Raw genomic sequence first — 17,790 nt, 5'->3', positions numbered from 1 at the left:
CCTGTTCTCCAGCGTTGGTACTCCAGCGTATTCCTCTCCTGTGTTCTCCTGTCATCGTCCTGCATACTCACCAAACACCAAGAGGTGTGTGCGCCCGTCCAGCCATCCATCCAGCTATCCGTGATCTCCCTCACCTGTAAAACAAGGAAGGTCTTCATTACTAAGCTTTACTCATTCTTCAAAGTCTATTTGAACTGCATACTCATCCGTATTCTCCATTCTGCTCAGTGCTGTTAATAAAGCTCACATTTCAATGTATTTCTTTGTGTCTGGATCTGCATTCTGTAACAGGTAACACTTTACAATAAGGCTTTATTAGTTAATTCACTATAGTTAACACAAACTGACAATGGACAATACTTCTAAAGCAGTATTTTTTTTTTTTTTAAACCAATGTTAACAAAGAATAACTATGGTAACAAATGTAGCTATTGCTCATTGTTAATGTTGGTTAATGCATTAACTGAATTTACCTTATTGTAAAGTGTTACCTATTGTTCTTTATAATTCTTTATAACACTTGAATCAGTTTAAAATATTTGTTTACTTTATGTAGTTTTTGTGTGTATTGCTTTATTGGATTTAAATATAATTTAGAGTTTTTTATTTTAAGAAAAAAAATATATAAAACCTGTTATTGTTTGAAAACGCTTATTTCAATATCGTGATAATACCATATATATTTGGTCAAATTCCAAACAAAAGAAACAATAATAATAATAATTGGGTCACGGCTTAATGTCCATGGGAAAATGTGGGTCCCACGGCCAAACCAGTGGAGAACTGCTGGTACAGTATAAGGGACAATTTCAGATACAGCCGTAGTGTCTGAGTGACTGTTCAAAGTCTTGTTTGTTGAATTTTTCCTATTGTAAAAAAAAAAAAGAAAAAAAAAGTCAGCTTGCCCATTTATTTGTAATTTTACCTATAATGGCAGTAATTCTGAATTTACAGATTTAACCAATAAAAGCAAGACATTGCACTCATGATGGGAATATGAGATCTGTGAAGAACAATCCTCTTCATACAGGCCTCTGGTAAACTTGTTTGGGGTCACAGTCACACCATGTAAGAAAAATCTGTCCTTCTGTCAAAAACTCACTAGTGTGTGTGTTGTGCAATCAAAAATGGATGATTGCATATTCAAATGACTAATTATCCCATGCTTTATTTTATTTGTCACTGAGTTATTTTTTTTAACTAATTTTAATATCTTTGTTACTGTGAAGATGTTTCATTCAAAAGGAATCGATAAAACAAAACTCTATAATAATTATGTGGCCAAGACACAAACTGAAGAGATATATTCAAGCTCTACAACTATGATGTCACAGAGACATTCTCTAGAACTCTCCTGAGCAAAAGTCCCACAAAGACTCAATCCTGTGGAGACTTTACTCAGAGTTTGAGGAGAGAAGACTGAGTACATTTACAGTCCTGAGAGAACATGGAGAACATAAGAGCATCAGCCTTTGACGTGTTTGATGAAGCACGTTTACTGCGAGAACACACTGACATGATCATCAAGTCCAATGACAGAGAATTTCAAGTGCACAAGATCATCATGTGTGGCTGCAGCTCCTACTTTAGGTGAGAAGAAGCATTTGAACTGCAATTGTGCGCAAATTACCTAGAAATGATTATAATTATAATTTCCACTGCCAACATTATACTGTTGAAACTGCCTAAGTCCAAATATATAAATGAGTGAAAATGAATGAGTGTATTGCCAGAAAAATGAATGTAACTATGATATCTAGGAAAAACCATTCTTGAAATTTGATTCTGGAAGTGGCTATGAATGAAGTTTTACCCAGCATTTCAGATTTAATATAGGAAACTAATCTGTTTCTCTAAGTAAATTTGGCTGAAATTAAAATGTAAATAACGAAAAGTAATTTTATATACGCTCATTATTAACGTCTGTATTTCTTTGTTAAATTTGTTCACAGGGCTCTTTTCTCCAACAACTGGAGCAGCCCAGCACAACATTTCTGTGAAGTTCAAGGAATATCCCGAGACATCATGCCTCTTATTATCCAGTATGCGTACACCAGATCTGTGCTCATTACTCAAGAGAATGTGCTGGAGCTCTTGGTGGCGGCTGAAATGATCTCAGTCTCAGGTCTTGTAGATTCCTGCTGTCAGTTCCTGGAGTCAGAGTTATGCCCAGAGAACTGCATCGGCATCTGCAGGTTTACAGAGGACGTTTCCTCCTGCTCAAAGCTCCACTGTAAAGCACAGCACTACATCCTGCAGCACTTTGAGGAGGTCCTGCACGTATCTGAGGAGTTCCTGGAGCTCTCCCTGGAACAGCTGGAGGAGATCATTGATGAGGATGAGCTGAACGTCAGACAGGAGGAGGTGGTTTTTGAAGCCGTCCTCCACTGGATTAATCACGCACCAGAAAACAGGAGGCGACACATTGCCGTGCTTCTGCCAAAGGTAAAACAGAGATTTTTGCTTTTTTCTTTTAATTACAAATATCTTAAAACTCTTAAAATCGAGATACATTTTCTGCTATTATTTTAATGTTAGTTAAATGTTAGAAATTTTGCCATTTTGGAAATGCTTTTTGGTTGTTGAACACCATATAACTTCTTAGTAACAGTCTTGCAACAGTCTCTGAAAGTCTAAACTCTCCCTTGTGCTTCAGGTTCGATTGGGGTTGATGTCATCAGACTACTTCATCAATAATGTGAAGAGCAATGCACTAGTGATGGAGAATGAAGCCTGCATGCCTGTTATCATCAATGCAATGAAGACTTTGTTTGACCTCAACATGGACGAACCCACCAACTCAGAACTCATGCATCAACTGACACGTCCACGTCTGCCCTCATCGATCCTATTGGCCATCGGAGGATGGAGCGGCGATAGTCCCACCAGTGAGATTGAGGCGTATGATGTGAAGGCAGACTGCTGGGTCAGTGTGACTCAAGAGGGTGACCATCCCAGAGCCTATCATGGTACAGCAGTCCTGGATGAGTTTGTCTACTGTATTGGTGGTCTTGACCATGTGGAGTATTTCAACAGCGTGAGGAAATTCAGTCTTATCACTCAGACTTGGCATGAGGTGAGTAATGCTGTAGGTCAGGGTTCACCAATCTCGGTCCTGGAGGGCCGCTGTCCTGCAGAGTTTAGCTCCAACCAGCTCCAACACACCTGTTTGAAAGTTTCTAGTATGCCTAATGAGACCTTGATTAGCTGGTTCAGGTGTGTTTAATTGGGGTTGGAGCTAAACTCTGCAGGACAGCAGCCCTCCAGGACCGAGATTGGTGAACCCTGCTGTAGGTCAACATGTAACTTTAATTTAGCTTCCTTCACAAAACAGTATTGTGGTACAGTGATGGTACCGGATCGTACTTTGATATGGACCATAGTGATGAATGATGTGCTGTACTCCACATTACTTCAAAGAATACAACTGTATTACCATATTACATTTTTGTTTGTGTTCCTGCAATTGTTGAAGCTTTGTATTATAATATAATATAATATAATATAATATAATATAATATAATATAATATAATATAATATAATATAATATAATATAATACACCAGAGTTACCATCATGATTTTGTCAAAAAATACCATTCAGAAAAATAATAATAGTATTATTGTATTTATTTGCAACTGATAGGACAGAGCCACTGAGATGGTGTATTGGTGTGTGTTCACACACTGATGTATTTGGTGTGTTGTAGGTGGCCCCCATGTATGAACGCCGCTGCTATATTAGTGTTGCTGTTCTGGACGGGTTCATTTATGCCATTGGTGGTTTTGATGGACAACAACGGCTTAAAACAGTAGAGCGCTACGATCCAAACACCAATCAGTGGACAATGATGGCACCCATGAATGAACAACGGAGTGACGCCAGCGCCACCTCACTGCAGGGCAGGGTAAGAGCACTTACCCATGATCCCACACTCTTCTGCTGGAGACTCTTAATGCCTGTAAAGCATGAAGGAAAGGGGAAATAGAGATTTGGCATAAGGAATAGTGTTAATATGGAAACGAATATCATAAAATTTAAACAGTGTTTTAAACACTGGTTTTCTGATCAGTCTGTGATGATTGTGCACGAACATCATGCATGTTATTTTTGTGTTTGTCAGATTTATATCTGTGGTGGTTTTACTGGGACCGAGTATCTCTCCTCTGCTGAGAGCTTCAACCCTGAAACAAACCAGTGGACTCTCATCGCTCCCATGAGTATCCACCGCAGTGGTGTTGGTGTGATCGCTCATGCAGATCTAGTGTATGCTGTGAGTATTAAACAGTGTTATAGTTTTAATTAACTATGATAACCATGACACAAATACAGAAATATGGAACAATCCCAGTTTAAAGGTTGCACTTCTGTAAATGCATGCATTGATGTGCATATACAAATGCACAGAATACATAAATAAAAAGTTTATTTACTGTATTTAAAGGTTGGTGGTTTTGATGGTGCCAGTCATTTGCAGTGTGTGGAGGCCTACAATCCGCTCAATAACATCTGGAGTGATGTTGCATCAATGTACATCCCACGCAGCAACTTTGGCATTGAGGTGAGATGTGGACAGTTAATATCTGTCTCTGGTGAAACTATGAAATAACATTACAGTAATGATTTGATGATAATGAATATGCAGGGGAAAAATATTTTTTTGGTCCCATATTGAGAATAAGTGGAAAGTTGCATCTAAGATTTCTTGATGTCAAGTTAAAGACTTTAGCTGTACATTACTTATTTTCCTGTTTCCTATCCTCAAAATCCAGGTAGTTAATGGTCAGTTGTTTGCTGTCGGAGGCTATAATGGATTAAGCACCAGCTCTGATGTGGAGCGCTACGATGAGAAGACAGATGAATGGTAACTTCCACAAACACTAAATCTCACAGATCACTTCACACTGCATAAGATATAAGTGGAAGTCTCTAAGTCTAATACAGACTATATTTCATTGCATTCCTTGCATCTGTTTTCTACACAGGTTTGATGCAAGTGAAATGGCCATTTCCCGCAGTGCTCTGAGCTGTTGTGTAGCATCAGGATTGCCTAACATGGCACAGTATGCTGCCCTACGAGACACCGTACAGACACAAGACGAGTCTGACAGTGGATGATCTCCTTCTAGCAGATCTGACAGTCTGACTACAAATGGAGAGTCATGTTTCCTGAATAAATGCATTCAAAAAAGAGGCTGTCTTCTAAATGTTGCACTTTCTCTCAGGTGTAGTGTTGTTCATTTAAAAAATTAAACCTTGCAAGGGATCTCTACAGCTCAACAAACCAACATAATATTGAGAATTCTGTTTACTGAGTAAACTATTTATCGCTTTATTAAACTTTGTATGAATTACTGTAATTTGCTGGCTTCTTTTATATGATTATACATTGTGTATGATTGATTTAACTCATAGATAGTCTTTGTTAAAGAAGCATTGATTATGTGATGTTTTTATTACTATAGGCATAATCGACACATGGAAATATAACTTTTGTGTTACATTAAACAGTCAAGCTTATACAATCATTTTTGCAGTGTCATTATTGACTATATTAATAATAACTATATTAAATAAATATATTAATAAGTTTTCCTCTCTGTCCTGCAGTTGCCACGCCTATTTTTCTTTGCCACTCAGTTCCCCATGCAGTTCACCACACCTTCAACTAATTAGCCTCAATCAGCCACAGACAGCATAGATAGCACCTGTACACACAGCCCCTTCCTTAGAGAAAATGTATGTATTGACTTTGTTTGTAGGCTACCTAGCTAATTTCCTGCAATCGAAGTTCTTGTACAAATGTTTGATTATCATTCAAATGAATTATGGACTTGTATAGTGGCATTATGTAGCTAATTGTATCCTATATCTTTTTCCCTCCTAGAAACCACACACACACACACACAAACACATACACATACCTAATAAAGAATGATGTTGTGTAATTAAAGTGACTGGACTGGACTGTTCTTACCGACACCTCCACTGGTCTCAAGCCAGCCAACTGCACATCCCTCTCAAACCTCCTTTTCATTAATAAGAATTATTATTATAGATACGCACACATGCACACAGTCATATATACATTCTCATATAGACACCCTGAATTCATTCCGATTGATGAATCTGAATGTAGTGTTTACATGAATGCTAAACAAGTGATCATGTTGATGTGTGCGTTTATGTTACAAGCTTCAACTCAGAATAGATATTTTTGACATGCGCACACTGCACAAATATATAGAGTTTACTACAGTGGCCGAGAGATCTCAACGCGCTGCAACTTAAGAAAACACATGCGAATAGAAAAACACCCGCAAATTAAGAAAACATCTTCATCACTTTCACAACACATGTGTGCTCCAAATATTCACAAAACAACCAAATACAGAAATGCTAGCAAAAGTTCACAACATCAAGACTTCGTAAAAGGGCATAATAGGACCCCTTTAAGGGGTTTTAGTGCAAGTTGCTTTCAGTTAAGACGGCTGGTCCCAGCATGGGATGCTGCATGTTGGTTGCACGCTCACCACACCAGCTATAGGTGGAGACAGAGCTCTCACCACACACCAGCTATGGGTGGAGACAGAGCGCTCACCACACACCAGCTATGGGTGGAGACAGAGCGCTCACCACACACCAGCTATGGGTGGAGACAGAACGCTCACACACACACCAGCTATAGGTGGAGACAGAGCGCTCACCACACACCAGCTATAGGTGGAGACAGAGCTCTCACCACACACCAGCTATAGGTGGAGACAGAGCTCTCACCACACACCAGCTATAGGTGGAGACAGTGCTCTCACCACACACCAGCTATAGGTGGAGACAGTGCTCTCACCACACACCAGATATAGGTGGAGACAGAGCGCTCACCACACACCAGCTATAGGTGGAGACAGAGCGCTCACCACACACCAGCTATAGGTGGAGACAGAGCGCTCACCACACACCAGCTATGGGTGGAGACAGAGCGCTCACACACACACCAGCTATAGGTGGAGACAGTGCTCTCACCACACACCAGCTATAGGTGGAGACAGTGCTCTCACCACACACCAGCTATAGGTGGAGACAGAGCGCTCACCACACACCAGCTATAGGTGGAGACAGAGCGCTCACCACACACCAGCTATGGGTGGAGACAGAGCGCTCACACACACACCAGCTATAGGTGGAGACAGAGCTCTCACCACACACACCAGCTATAGGTGGAGACAGTGCTCTCACCACACACCAGCTATAGGTGGAGACAGAGCTCTCACCACACACACCAGCTATAGGTGGAGACAGAGCGCTCACCACACACCAGCTATGGGTGGAGACAGAGCGCTCACACACACACCAGCTATAGGTGGAGACAGAGCGCTCACACACACACCAGCTATAGGTGGAGACAGAGCGCTCACCACACACCAGCTATAGGTGGAGACAGTGCTCTCACCACACACCAGCTATAGGTGGAGACAGTGCTCTCACCACACACCAGCTATAGGTGGAGACAGTGCTCTCACCACACACCAGCTATAGGTGGAGACAGTGCTCTCACCACACACCAGCTATAGGTGGAGACAGAGCTCTCACCACACACCAGCTATAGGTGGAGACAGTGCTCTCACCACACACCAGCTATAGGTGGAGACAGAGCGCTCACCACACACACCAGCTATAGGTGGAGACAGTGCTCTCACCACACCCCAGCTATAGGTGGAGACAATGCGCTCACCACACACCAGCTATAGGTGGAGACAGAGCTCTCACCACACACCAGCTATAGGTGGAGACAGAGCGCTCACCACACACCAGCTATAGGTGGAGACAGAGCGCTCACCACACACCAGCTATAGGTGGAGACAATGCGCTCACCACACACCAGATATAGGTGGAGACAGAGCGCTCACCACACACCAGATATAGGTGGAGACAGAGCGCTCACCACACACCAGATATAGGTGGAGACAATGCGCTCACCACACACCAGATATAGGTGGAGACAGAGCGCTCACCACACACCAGCTATAGGTGGAGACAATGCGCTCACCACACACCAGCTATAGGTGGAGACAGTGCTCTCACCACACACCAGCTATAGGTGGAGACAGAGCGCTCACCACACACCAGCTATAGGTGGAGACAGTGCTCTCACCACACACCAGCTATAGGTGGAGACAATGCGCTCACCACACACCAGCTATAGGTGGAGACAGAGCGCTCACCACACACCAGCTATAGGTGGAGACAGTGCTCTCACCACACACCAGCTTTAGGTGGAGACAGAGCACTCACCACACACCAGCTATAGGTGGAGACAGTGCTCTCACCACACACCAGCTATAGGTGGAGACAGAGCGCTCACCACACACCAGCTATAGGTGGAGACAGTGCTCTCACCTCACACCAGCTATAGGTGGAGACAGTGCTCTCACCACACACCAGCTATAGGTGGAGACAGAGCGCTCACCACACACCAGCTATAGGTGGAGACAGTGCTCTCACCACACACCAACTATAGGTGGAGACAGAGCTCACACCACACACCAGCTACAGGTGGAGACAGTGCTCTCACCTCACACCAGCTATAGGTGGAGACAGTGCTCTCACCACACACCAGCTATAGGTGGAGACAGAGCGCTCACCACACACCAGCTATAGGTGGAGACAGTGCTCTCACCACACACCAACTATAGGTGGAGACAGAGCTCACACCACACACCAGCTACAGGTGGAGACAGTGCTCTCACCTCACACCAGCTATAGGTGGAGACAGAGCTCTCACCACACACCAACTATAGGTGGAGACAGTGCTCTCACCACACACCAGCTATAGGTGGAGACAGTGCTCTCACCACACACCAGCTTTAGGTGGAGACAGAGCACTCACCACACACCAGCTATAGGTGGAGACAGTGCTCTCACCTCACACCAGCTATAGGTGGAGACAGAGCTCTCACCACACACCAGCTATAGGTGGAGACAGAGCGCTCACCACACACCAACTATAGGTGGAGACAGAGCTCTCACCACACACCAGCTACAGGTGGAGACAGTGCTCTCACCTCACACCAGCTATAGGTGGAGACAGAGCTCTCACCACACACCAACTATAGGTGGAGACAGTGCTCTCACCACACACCAACTATAGGTGGAGACAGAGCTCTCACCACACACCAGCTATAGGTGGAGACAGAGCGCTCACCACACACCAGCTATAGGTGGAGACAGAGCTCTCACCACACACCAGCTATAGGTGGAGACAGTGCTCTCACCACACACCAGCTATAGGTGGAGACAGAGCGCTCACCACACACCAGCTATAGGTGGAGACAGAGCGCTCACCACACACCAGCTATAGGTGGAGACAGTGCTCTCACCACACACCAGCTATAGGTGGAGACAGAGCGCTCACCACACACCAGCTATAGGTGGAGACAGAGCGCTCACCACACACCAGCTATAGGTGGAGACAGAGCGCTCACCACACACCAGCTATAGGTGGAGACAGTGCTCTCACCACACACCAGCTATAGGTGGAGACAAAGCTCTCACCACACACCAGCTATAGGTGGAGACAAAGCTCTCACCACACACCAGCTATAGGTGGAGACAGAGCTCTCACCACACACCAGCTATAGGTGGAGACAGTGCTCTCACCACACACCAGCTATAGGTGGAGACAGAGCTCTCACCACACACCAGCTATAGGTGGAGACAGAGCTCTCACCACACACCAGCTATAGGTGGAGACAGTGCTCTCACCACACACCAGCTATAGGTGGAGACAATGCGCTCACCACACAATAATGGTATACTTTTCAAAAACTTGCACTTTGAAATTCATTTTCAAAAGTTAGCTTTTTTAGGCCCCAATACTCTCTTGTCATTTAAAACAACAATGCATAAGTTTTTAATTGAAAATTGTGTAGTGTAAATTCCCCCTCATTGTGATGAGAGACAAAGTGCCTGTGCAAAAATCCACACTTGATGTCTTGACGAAACGTGCATCTGACAGGAAGTAATGGTATCGCATCATGCATCATTTTGGGGAACTTGCATGACTGTAAGTAACTTTGCAAGTACGTCAACTTATTCTAACCATAACCCTACCAGTCTTTGAATACTGTACTAACACTCTAATGAGAGTTAGCAGCCATGTAGGTGTTACATTACATAGAGTCAACAGAATGTGATAAAGGGACCATCAAAATAAAATGAAAACATTCCACTGTAAGTTAAATTAATGAGAAATGACACATACCATGTTAATGGTGCAAAGATGTGAGAGTATATTTTGTACAACATTTGCAACTGCATTTCATCACTTAAAACAAGCATCACAATTTTTTAATTGTCTTTTGTTACATAGGGATTCCTGACCAGACATGTACAAGTTTATATTAAAATGCAAAGTACTTGAAATCAAAATGTGTAAATAAAGCTATGTAAACTTGCATTTTTGCAACACTAAATGTGTGTCCCATTGGGTAATAAAAAGTTCTACACACACTTGCGGTCTTCAAGCCCACTTGAACACTTTGATCAAAGACCGGAAATACTGTAGGACAAGTGGTCAAGAACAAAGACGGCAAGTGTGGTTATTTGGACAGGCCCATTAAAAATGTGCAGAGTGGTGCGTCCCCAGGATGCATACACTTTACAGGTCCAGAGGAGAATCTAGGATAATCAATTAAGGTAAAAGGGGTGGAGCCACCTTAACTCAAAGCTGTACAAAATGGCAAAGCCAAGCACTGGTGTGTGTTGTGGTGCTTGTGACAAAGTTTGTTAGGATGGTGTTCCTGAAAGTTGTCTTAGTGGTGGTTGTGATTGTTACATTTGATCTGCCTGATGTCTTGGGAAGTTTGAAGTCCGGTCATAGTCCAAGAAGTTCTGCCCTTTCTCCTCTAGGGCTCTGGAACCCTTTGCAAGTGGCTTCTGAGTTTCAGAGTCCTTTGGCCCCGTCTCCAAAAGCCTTGTGCAAGAGCCTTTTGGCCTTCAGGAGAAGCAGCTGTTGCAGGGTCTAGTGAAACCTTTGGATTGGAGGTATCCCATCGCTCCTGAGGTGCAGAGCGAGTTGGCGGTGGACTTCCAGTTGAGGCAACCCGTGACTCCCAGCAGCGTAGCGGTTCAATGTATCGAGAACCGGGTTCTTGTAGAGATCCAGCAGGACCTTTTCAGCAATGGTCAGTTGATCCAGCCAACGGGTCTGTCTTTAGGTGGATGTCCTGTTGTTGGTCAGGATCCTGAGTCAAGAGTGCTCATCTTTGAGTATGAATTACAGGACTGCAAAAGTGTGCTGATGGTAAGAACTCATAAATCTTAATGGGTTATTTGTTGTGGTAGAGAACCTTTCAATGAAAGTCAGTTCTCTTGGTTTTACAATGCCAGGGCAGCTAAGACCAAGTTCTATCTGTTTGAATGGGTAAATCCAGAATCTTAGAGCTACTTGCCTTAAGTAACCCTTCAAACCAACACCTGATGTAAACCATCCCATAAATGGTATGAAAGGAGCTTAAGAAACAAGAACATTAAATCTTGTGCCTTAATAGTTAAAACTAGTTTTTACCCTGGAACAGTCAATGTGCATGTCTCCAAAACATTGACTATCTCTGGCAACACCAGAGCTTCTGAGGGCAGCTGTGTTGATGTGAAGAATTTACTAATTGGTGATTTGCTCTTTAGGAATTCCACCATATTGCAGAGTGCACCTTCTCCCATTCATGGCAATATGAGTGCCATCTGCTGTCAGAGAGTGAATGTGCATTTTCATTCAGCTCGCCTCCTTCACTCGTTCTGCCATGCGCTTTTCATCCATGTAGTGTTGGCCTATCTGACCGTCAAGCACATTGGTCTGATGTCTGATGTCTGATGTCACGGAGTGATGTCTCCGAAAGCCACCCTCGTACTCCTCTCCTCAAAGTTTGTGTGGCATGGATTGAAAAAGGATGTTCAAAACTGGGTTTCAGCTTGTGTGTCATGTCAATGGGGTAAAGTGAAGAGACACATCAAAGCGCCACTGAAAACTTTTATGGTACCAGAGCAATGTTTTGACCATGTTAACATCAACCTGGTGGGTCCACTGTTCCCCTCCCTGGGGTTTACTCACCTTCTAACTAATGTGGATTGAACCACGAGGTGGCCGGAAGCAGTATCATTGGCCTCAACGCCAATGGCGGAGGTAGCACGGGCCTTCATCGACACTTGGGTTACACGTTTCGGCACACCATCAGACATATCTTCGGACTGTGGCCCTCAATGAACATCTGAGTTGTGTTAACGCTTTCATCACTCTCTCAAAACTGCACCGAGGGCCAGTCTGACGGATGACAGATGGATTGAGCGGCTACCCTGGGTCCTGCTGGGCCTGCAAACGGCTCCCAAGGAGGACCTACAAACTTCCTTGGCAGAGTTTGTGTACGGTCAGACTTTACGTGTCCCAGGAGATTTCATTCCAAACAGCACAAAGCCCTGGAGTCTACCTTCTGAATTCTCTGCCCTCTTAGACAGAATTAATGCTTTCAAACCCATTCCTACCTCTAAGCATGGACTGATGGTAGCTTGGATGCCCAAAGGCTCTCAAAGTATCTCTACGGCTGAGTTTGTTTTTATCCATCATGATGCTGGCGCTGGTTCTTAGGAGGGGTCGTCCAGCCACCAACAATGGGACAAACTCCAGGGAGAAATCTTAGACTGCTAAGGAGGGTTAACCTGCTGCAGTCTCACGCTACTGCACTTGTTCAAGAAGACAAGTTTGAGCTCTAAGCAAGCTGATGTTGCCTGTCTGTGAAACCATGACATTTTCATGCTTTTCTCCACCATATTTAAAAATACAGAAAGTGAGGTCAGTCTGAACCAAAACAGTGCCAATGCACGGTAATATCTCAAACACTAGATGGAGCTAAACGGCCTTTTACAGCCAAGCATGGGTCTCTTCTACTCATGTTTCATATACATTTAGGTAGATATGAAATATATTTGGTTTGGAAAATTGGGTCACGTGGAAGTAGAAATATATAATCCATAGGCTAATTATGATGGATTTGGTGCTTCTGCAGATATCTGTATTCACGCCTTGTTGAATATTTTGCTAATATTTAGTGTGTTTGTTTATATTTTATTGATAAATAGTTATTTGTTCAGACTGAGAATGTATATATGACTGTGTGCATGTGTGCATATCTATAATAATAATAATTATTAATGACACTGTTATTATTAATATAGTCAATAAAGACACTGCACCACTGTAACACAAAAGTTATATTTCCATGTGTCGATTATGCCTACAGTAATAAAAACATCACATAATCAATGCTTCTTTAGCAAAGACTATCTATGAGTTAAATCAATCATACACAATGTATAATCATATAAATGAAGCCAGCAAATTACAGTAATTCATACAAAGTTTAATAAAGTGATAAATAGTTTACTCAGTAAACAGAATTCTCAATATTATATGTTGGTTTGTTGAGCTGTAGAGATCCCTTGCAAGGTTTAATTTTTTAAATGAACAACACTACACCTGAGAGAAAGTGCAACATTTAGAAGACAGACTCTTTTTTGAATGCATTTATTCAGGAAACATGACTCTCCATTTGTAGTCAGACTGTCAGATCTGCTAGAAGGAGATCATCCACTGTCAGACTCGTCTTGTGTCTGTACGGTGTCTCGTAGGGCAGCATACTGTGCCATGTTAGGCAATCCTGATGCTACACAACAGCTCAGAGCACTGCGGGAAATGGCCATTTCACTTGCATCAAACCTGTGTAGAAAACAGATGCAAGGAATGCAATGAAATATAGTCTGTATTAGACTTAGAGACTTCCACTTATATCTTATGCAGTGTGAAATGATCTGTGAGATTTAGTGTTTGTGGAAGTTACCATTCATCTGTCTTCTCATCGTAGCGCTCCACATCAGAGCTGGTGCTTAATCCATTATAGCCTCCGACAGCAAACAACTGACCATTAACTACCTGGATTTTGAGGCAAGTAAAAAGGAAAATAAATAATGTACAGCTAAAGTCTTTAACTTGACATGAATAAATTTTTCAGATGCAACACTTAAATTAAACATAGTAGAATGATTTGACACACATTGATCATCGAAGCCTTCTACAATGTTAGGGTGCAACTTTCCAATTATTCTCAATATGGAACCAAAAAAAAAAAATTCCCCCATATTCATTATCATCAAATCATTACTGTAATGTTATTTCATAGTTTCACCAGAGACAGATATTAACTGTCCACATCTCACCTCAATGCCAAAGTTGCTGCGTGGGATGTACATTGATGCAACATCACTCCAGATGTTAGTGAGCGGATTGTAGGCCTCCACACACTGCAAACGACTGGCACCATCAAAACCACCAACCTTTAAATAAATACACTTTTTATTTATGTATTCTGTGCATTTGTATATGCACATCAATGCATGCATTTACAGAAGTGCAACCTTCAAAATGTGATTGTTCCATATTTCTGTATTTGTGTCATGGTTATCATAGTTAATTAAAACTATAACACTGTTTAATACTCACAGCATACACTAGATCTGCATGAGCGATCACACCAACACCACTGCGGTGGATACTCATGGGAGCGATGAGAGTCCACTGGTTTGATTCAGGGTTGAAGCTCTCAGCAGAGGAGAGATACTCGGTCCCAGTAAAACCACCACAGATATAAATCTGACAAACACAAAAATAACATGCATGATGTTTGTGCACAATCATCACAGACTGATCAGAAAAGCAGTGTTTAAAACACTGTTTAAATTTTATGATATTCGTTTCCATATTAACACTATTCCTTATGCCAAATCTCTATTTCCCCTTTCCTTCATGCTTTACAGGCATTAAGAGTCTCCAGCAGAAGAGTGTGGGATCATGGGTAAGTGCTCTTACCCTGCCCTGCAGTGAGGTGGCGCTCGCGTCACTCCGTTGTTCATTCATGGGTGCCATCATTGTCCACTGATTGGTGTTCGGATCGTAGCGCTCTACTGTTTTAAGCCGTTGTTGTCCATCAAAACCACCAATGGCATAAATGAACCCGTCCAGAACAGCAACACTAATATAGCAGCGGCGTTCATACATGGGGGCCACCTACAACACACCAAATACATCAGTGTGTGAACACACACCAATACACCATCTCAGTGGCTCTGTCCTATCAGTTGCAAATAAATACAATAATACTATTATTATTTTTCTTAATGGTATTTTTTGACAAAATCATGATGGTAACTCTGGTGTATTATATTATATTAAATTATATTATATTATATTATATTATATTATATTATATTATATTATATTATATTATATTATATTATATTATATTATACAAAGCTTCAACAATTGCTGGAACACAAACAAAAATGTAATATGGTAATACAGTTGTATTCTTTGAAGTAATGTGGAGTACAGCACATCATTCATCACTATGGTCCATATCAAAGTACGATCCGGTACCATCACTGTACCACAATACTGTTTTGTGAAGGAAGCTAAATTAAAGTTACATGTTGACCTACAGCAGGGTTCACCAATCTCGGTCCTGGAGGGCTGCTGTCCTGCAGAGTTTAGCTCCAACCCCAATTAAACACACCTGAACCAGCTAATCAAGGTCTCACTAGGCATACTAAAACTTTCAAACAGGTGTGTTGGAGCTGGTTGGAGCTAAACTCTGCAGGACAGCGGCCCTCCAGGACCGAGATTGGTGAACCCTGACCTACAGCATTACTCACCTCATGCCAAGTCTGAGTGATAAGACTGAATTTCCTCACGCTGTTGAAATACTCCACATGGTCAAGACCACCAATACAGTAGACAAACTCATCCAGGACTGCTGTGCCATGATAGGCTCTGGGATGGTCACCCTCTTGAGTCACACTGACCCAGCAGTCTGCCTTCACATCATACGCCTCAATCTCACTGGTGGGACTATCGCCACTCCATCCTCCGATGGCCAATAGGATCGATGAGGGCAGACGTGGGCGTGTCAGTTGATGCATGAGTTCTGAGTTGGTGGGTTCGTCCATGTTGAGGTCAAACAAAGTCTTCATTGCATTGATGATAACAGGCATGCAGGCTTCATTCTCCATCACTAGTGCATTGCACTTCACATTATTGATGAAGTAGTCTGGTGAAATCAACCCCAATCGAACCTGAAGCACAAGGGAGAGTTTAGACTTTCAGAGACTGTTGCAAGACTGTTACTAAGAAGTTATATGGTGTTCAACAACCAAAAAGCATTTCCAAAATGGCAAAATTTCTAACATTTAACTAACATTAAAATAATAGCAGAAAATGTATCTCGATTTTAAGAGTTTTAAGATATTTGTAATTAAAAGAAAAAAGCAAAAATCTCTGTTTTACCTTTGGCAGAAGCACGGCAATGTGTCGCCTCCTGTTTTCTGGTGCGTGATTAATCCAGTGGAGGACGGCTTCAAAAACCACCTCCTCCTGTCTGACATTCAGCTCATCCTCATCAATGATCTCCTCCAGCTGTTCCAGGGAGAGCTCCAGGAACTCCTCAGGGACGTGCAGGACCTCCTCAAAGTGCTGCAGGATGTAGTGCTGTGCTTTACAGTGGAGCTTTGAGCAGGAGGAAACGTCCTCTGTAAACCTGCAGATGCCGATGCAGTTCTCTGGGCATAACTCTGACTCCAGGAACTGACAGCAGGAATCTACAAGACCTGAGACTGAGATCATTTCAGCCGCCACCAAGAGCTCCAGCACATTCTCTTGAGTAATGAGCACAGATCTGGTGTACGCATACTGGATAATAAGAGGCATGATGTCTCGGGATATTCCTTGAACTTCACAGAAATGTTGTGCTGGGCTGCTCCAGTTGTTGGAGAAAAGAGCCCTGTGAACAAATTTGACAAAGAAATACAGACGTTAATAATGAGCGTATATAAAATAACTTTTCGTTATTTACATTTTAATTTCAGCCAAATTTACTTAGAGAAACAGATTAGTTTCCTATATTAAATCTGAAATGCTGGGTAAAACTTCATTCATAGCCACTTCCAGAATCAAATTTCAAGAATGGTTTTTCCTAGATATCATAGTTACATTCATTTTTCTGGCAATACACTCATTCATTTTCACTCATTTATATATTTGGACTTAGGCAGTTTCAACAGTATAATGTTGGCAGTGGAAATTATTATTATAATCATGTCTAGGTAATTTGCGCACAATTGCAGTTCAAATGCTTCTTCTCACCTAAAGTAGGAGCTGCAGCCACACATGATGATCTTGTGCACTTGAAATTCTCTGTCATTGGACTTGATGATCATGTCAGTGTGTTCGCCCAGTAAACGTGCTTCATCAAACACGTCAAAGGCTGTTGCTCTTATGTTCTCCATGTTCTCTCAGGACTGTAAATGTACTCAGTCTTCTCTCCTCAAACTCTGAGTAAAGTCTCCACAGGATTGAGTCTTTGTGGGACTTTTGCTCAGGAGAGTTCTAGAGAATGTCTCTGTGACATCACAGTTGTAGAGCTTGAATATATCTCTTCAGTTTGTGTCTTGGCCACATAATTATTATAGAGTTTTGTTTTATCGATTCCTTTTGAATGAAACATCTTCACAGTAACAAAGATATTAAAATTAGTTACAAAAAATTAACTCAGTGACAAATAAAATAAAGCATGGGATAATTAGTCATTTGAATATGCAATCATCCATTTTTGATTGCACAACACACACACTAGTGAGTTTTTGACAGAAGGACAGATTTTTCTTACATGGTGTGACTGTGACCCCAAACAAGTT

General features: G+C 42.2%; 2 protein-coding genes across 2 annotated transcripts; one reads left to right on the top strand and one right to left on the bottom strand.

The window, feature by feature from the left end:
- Positions 1-1,447: 1,447 nt before the first annotated feature.
- LOC307146266 (kelch-like protein 10) lies at positions 1,448-11,323 on the top strand (the record flags this gene model as incomplete). Its single annotated transcript, XM_079850165.1, has 9 exons — positions 1,448-1,590; positions 1,953-2,445; positions 2,657-3,076; positions 3,710-3,907; positions 4,124-4,273; positions 4,445-4,561; positions 4,773-4,864; positions 4,986-5,110; positions 10,947-11,323. 9 exons carry the CDS (start codon positions 1,448-1,450, stop codon positions 11,321-11,323), a joined length of 2,115 nt encoding a protein of 704 aa, XP_079706291.1.
- Positions 11,324-13,632: 2,309 nt separating this feature from the next.
- On the bottom strand, positions 13,633-17,382 carry LOC307146265 (kelch-like protein 10; the record flags this gene model as incomplete). The annotated part of the gene is made up of 8 exons (XM_079850164.1): positions 13,633-13,765; positions 13,887-13,978; positions 14,263-14,379; positions 14,546-14,695; positions 14,912-15,109; positions 15,754-16,173; positions 16,385-16,877; positions 17,240-17,382. 8 exons carry the CDS (start codon positions 17,380-17,382, stop codon positions 13,633-13,635), a joined length of 1,746 nt encoding a protein of 581 aa, XP_079706290.1.
- Between the last annotated feature and the right edge of the window lie 408 nt (positions 17,383-17,790).

The sequence above is a fragment of the Squalius cephalus genome (genome assembly GCF_949319135.1).
Source record: "Squalius cephalus genome assembly, chromosome: 18".
In the NCBI taxonomy this organism is placed as follows: Eukaryota; Metazoa; Chordata; class Actinopteri; order Cypriniformes; family Leuciscidae; genus Squalius; species Squalius cephalus.
Note: the sequence above shows the minus strand (reverse complement) of the source record. Positions and strands in the feature narration are given on the sequence as shown.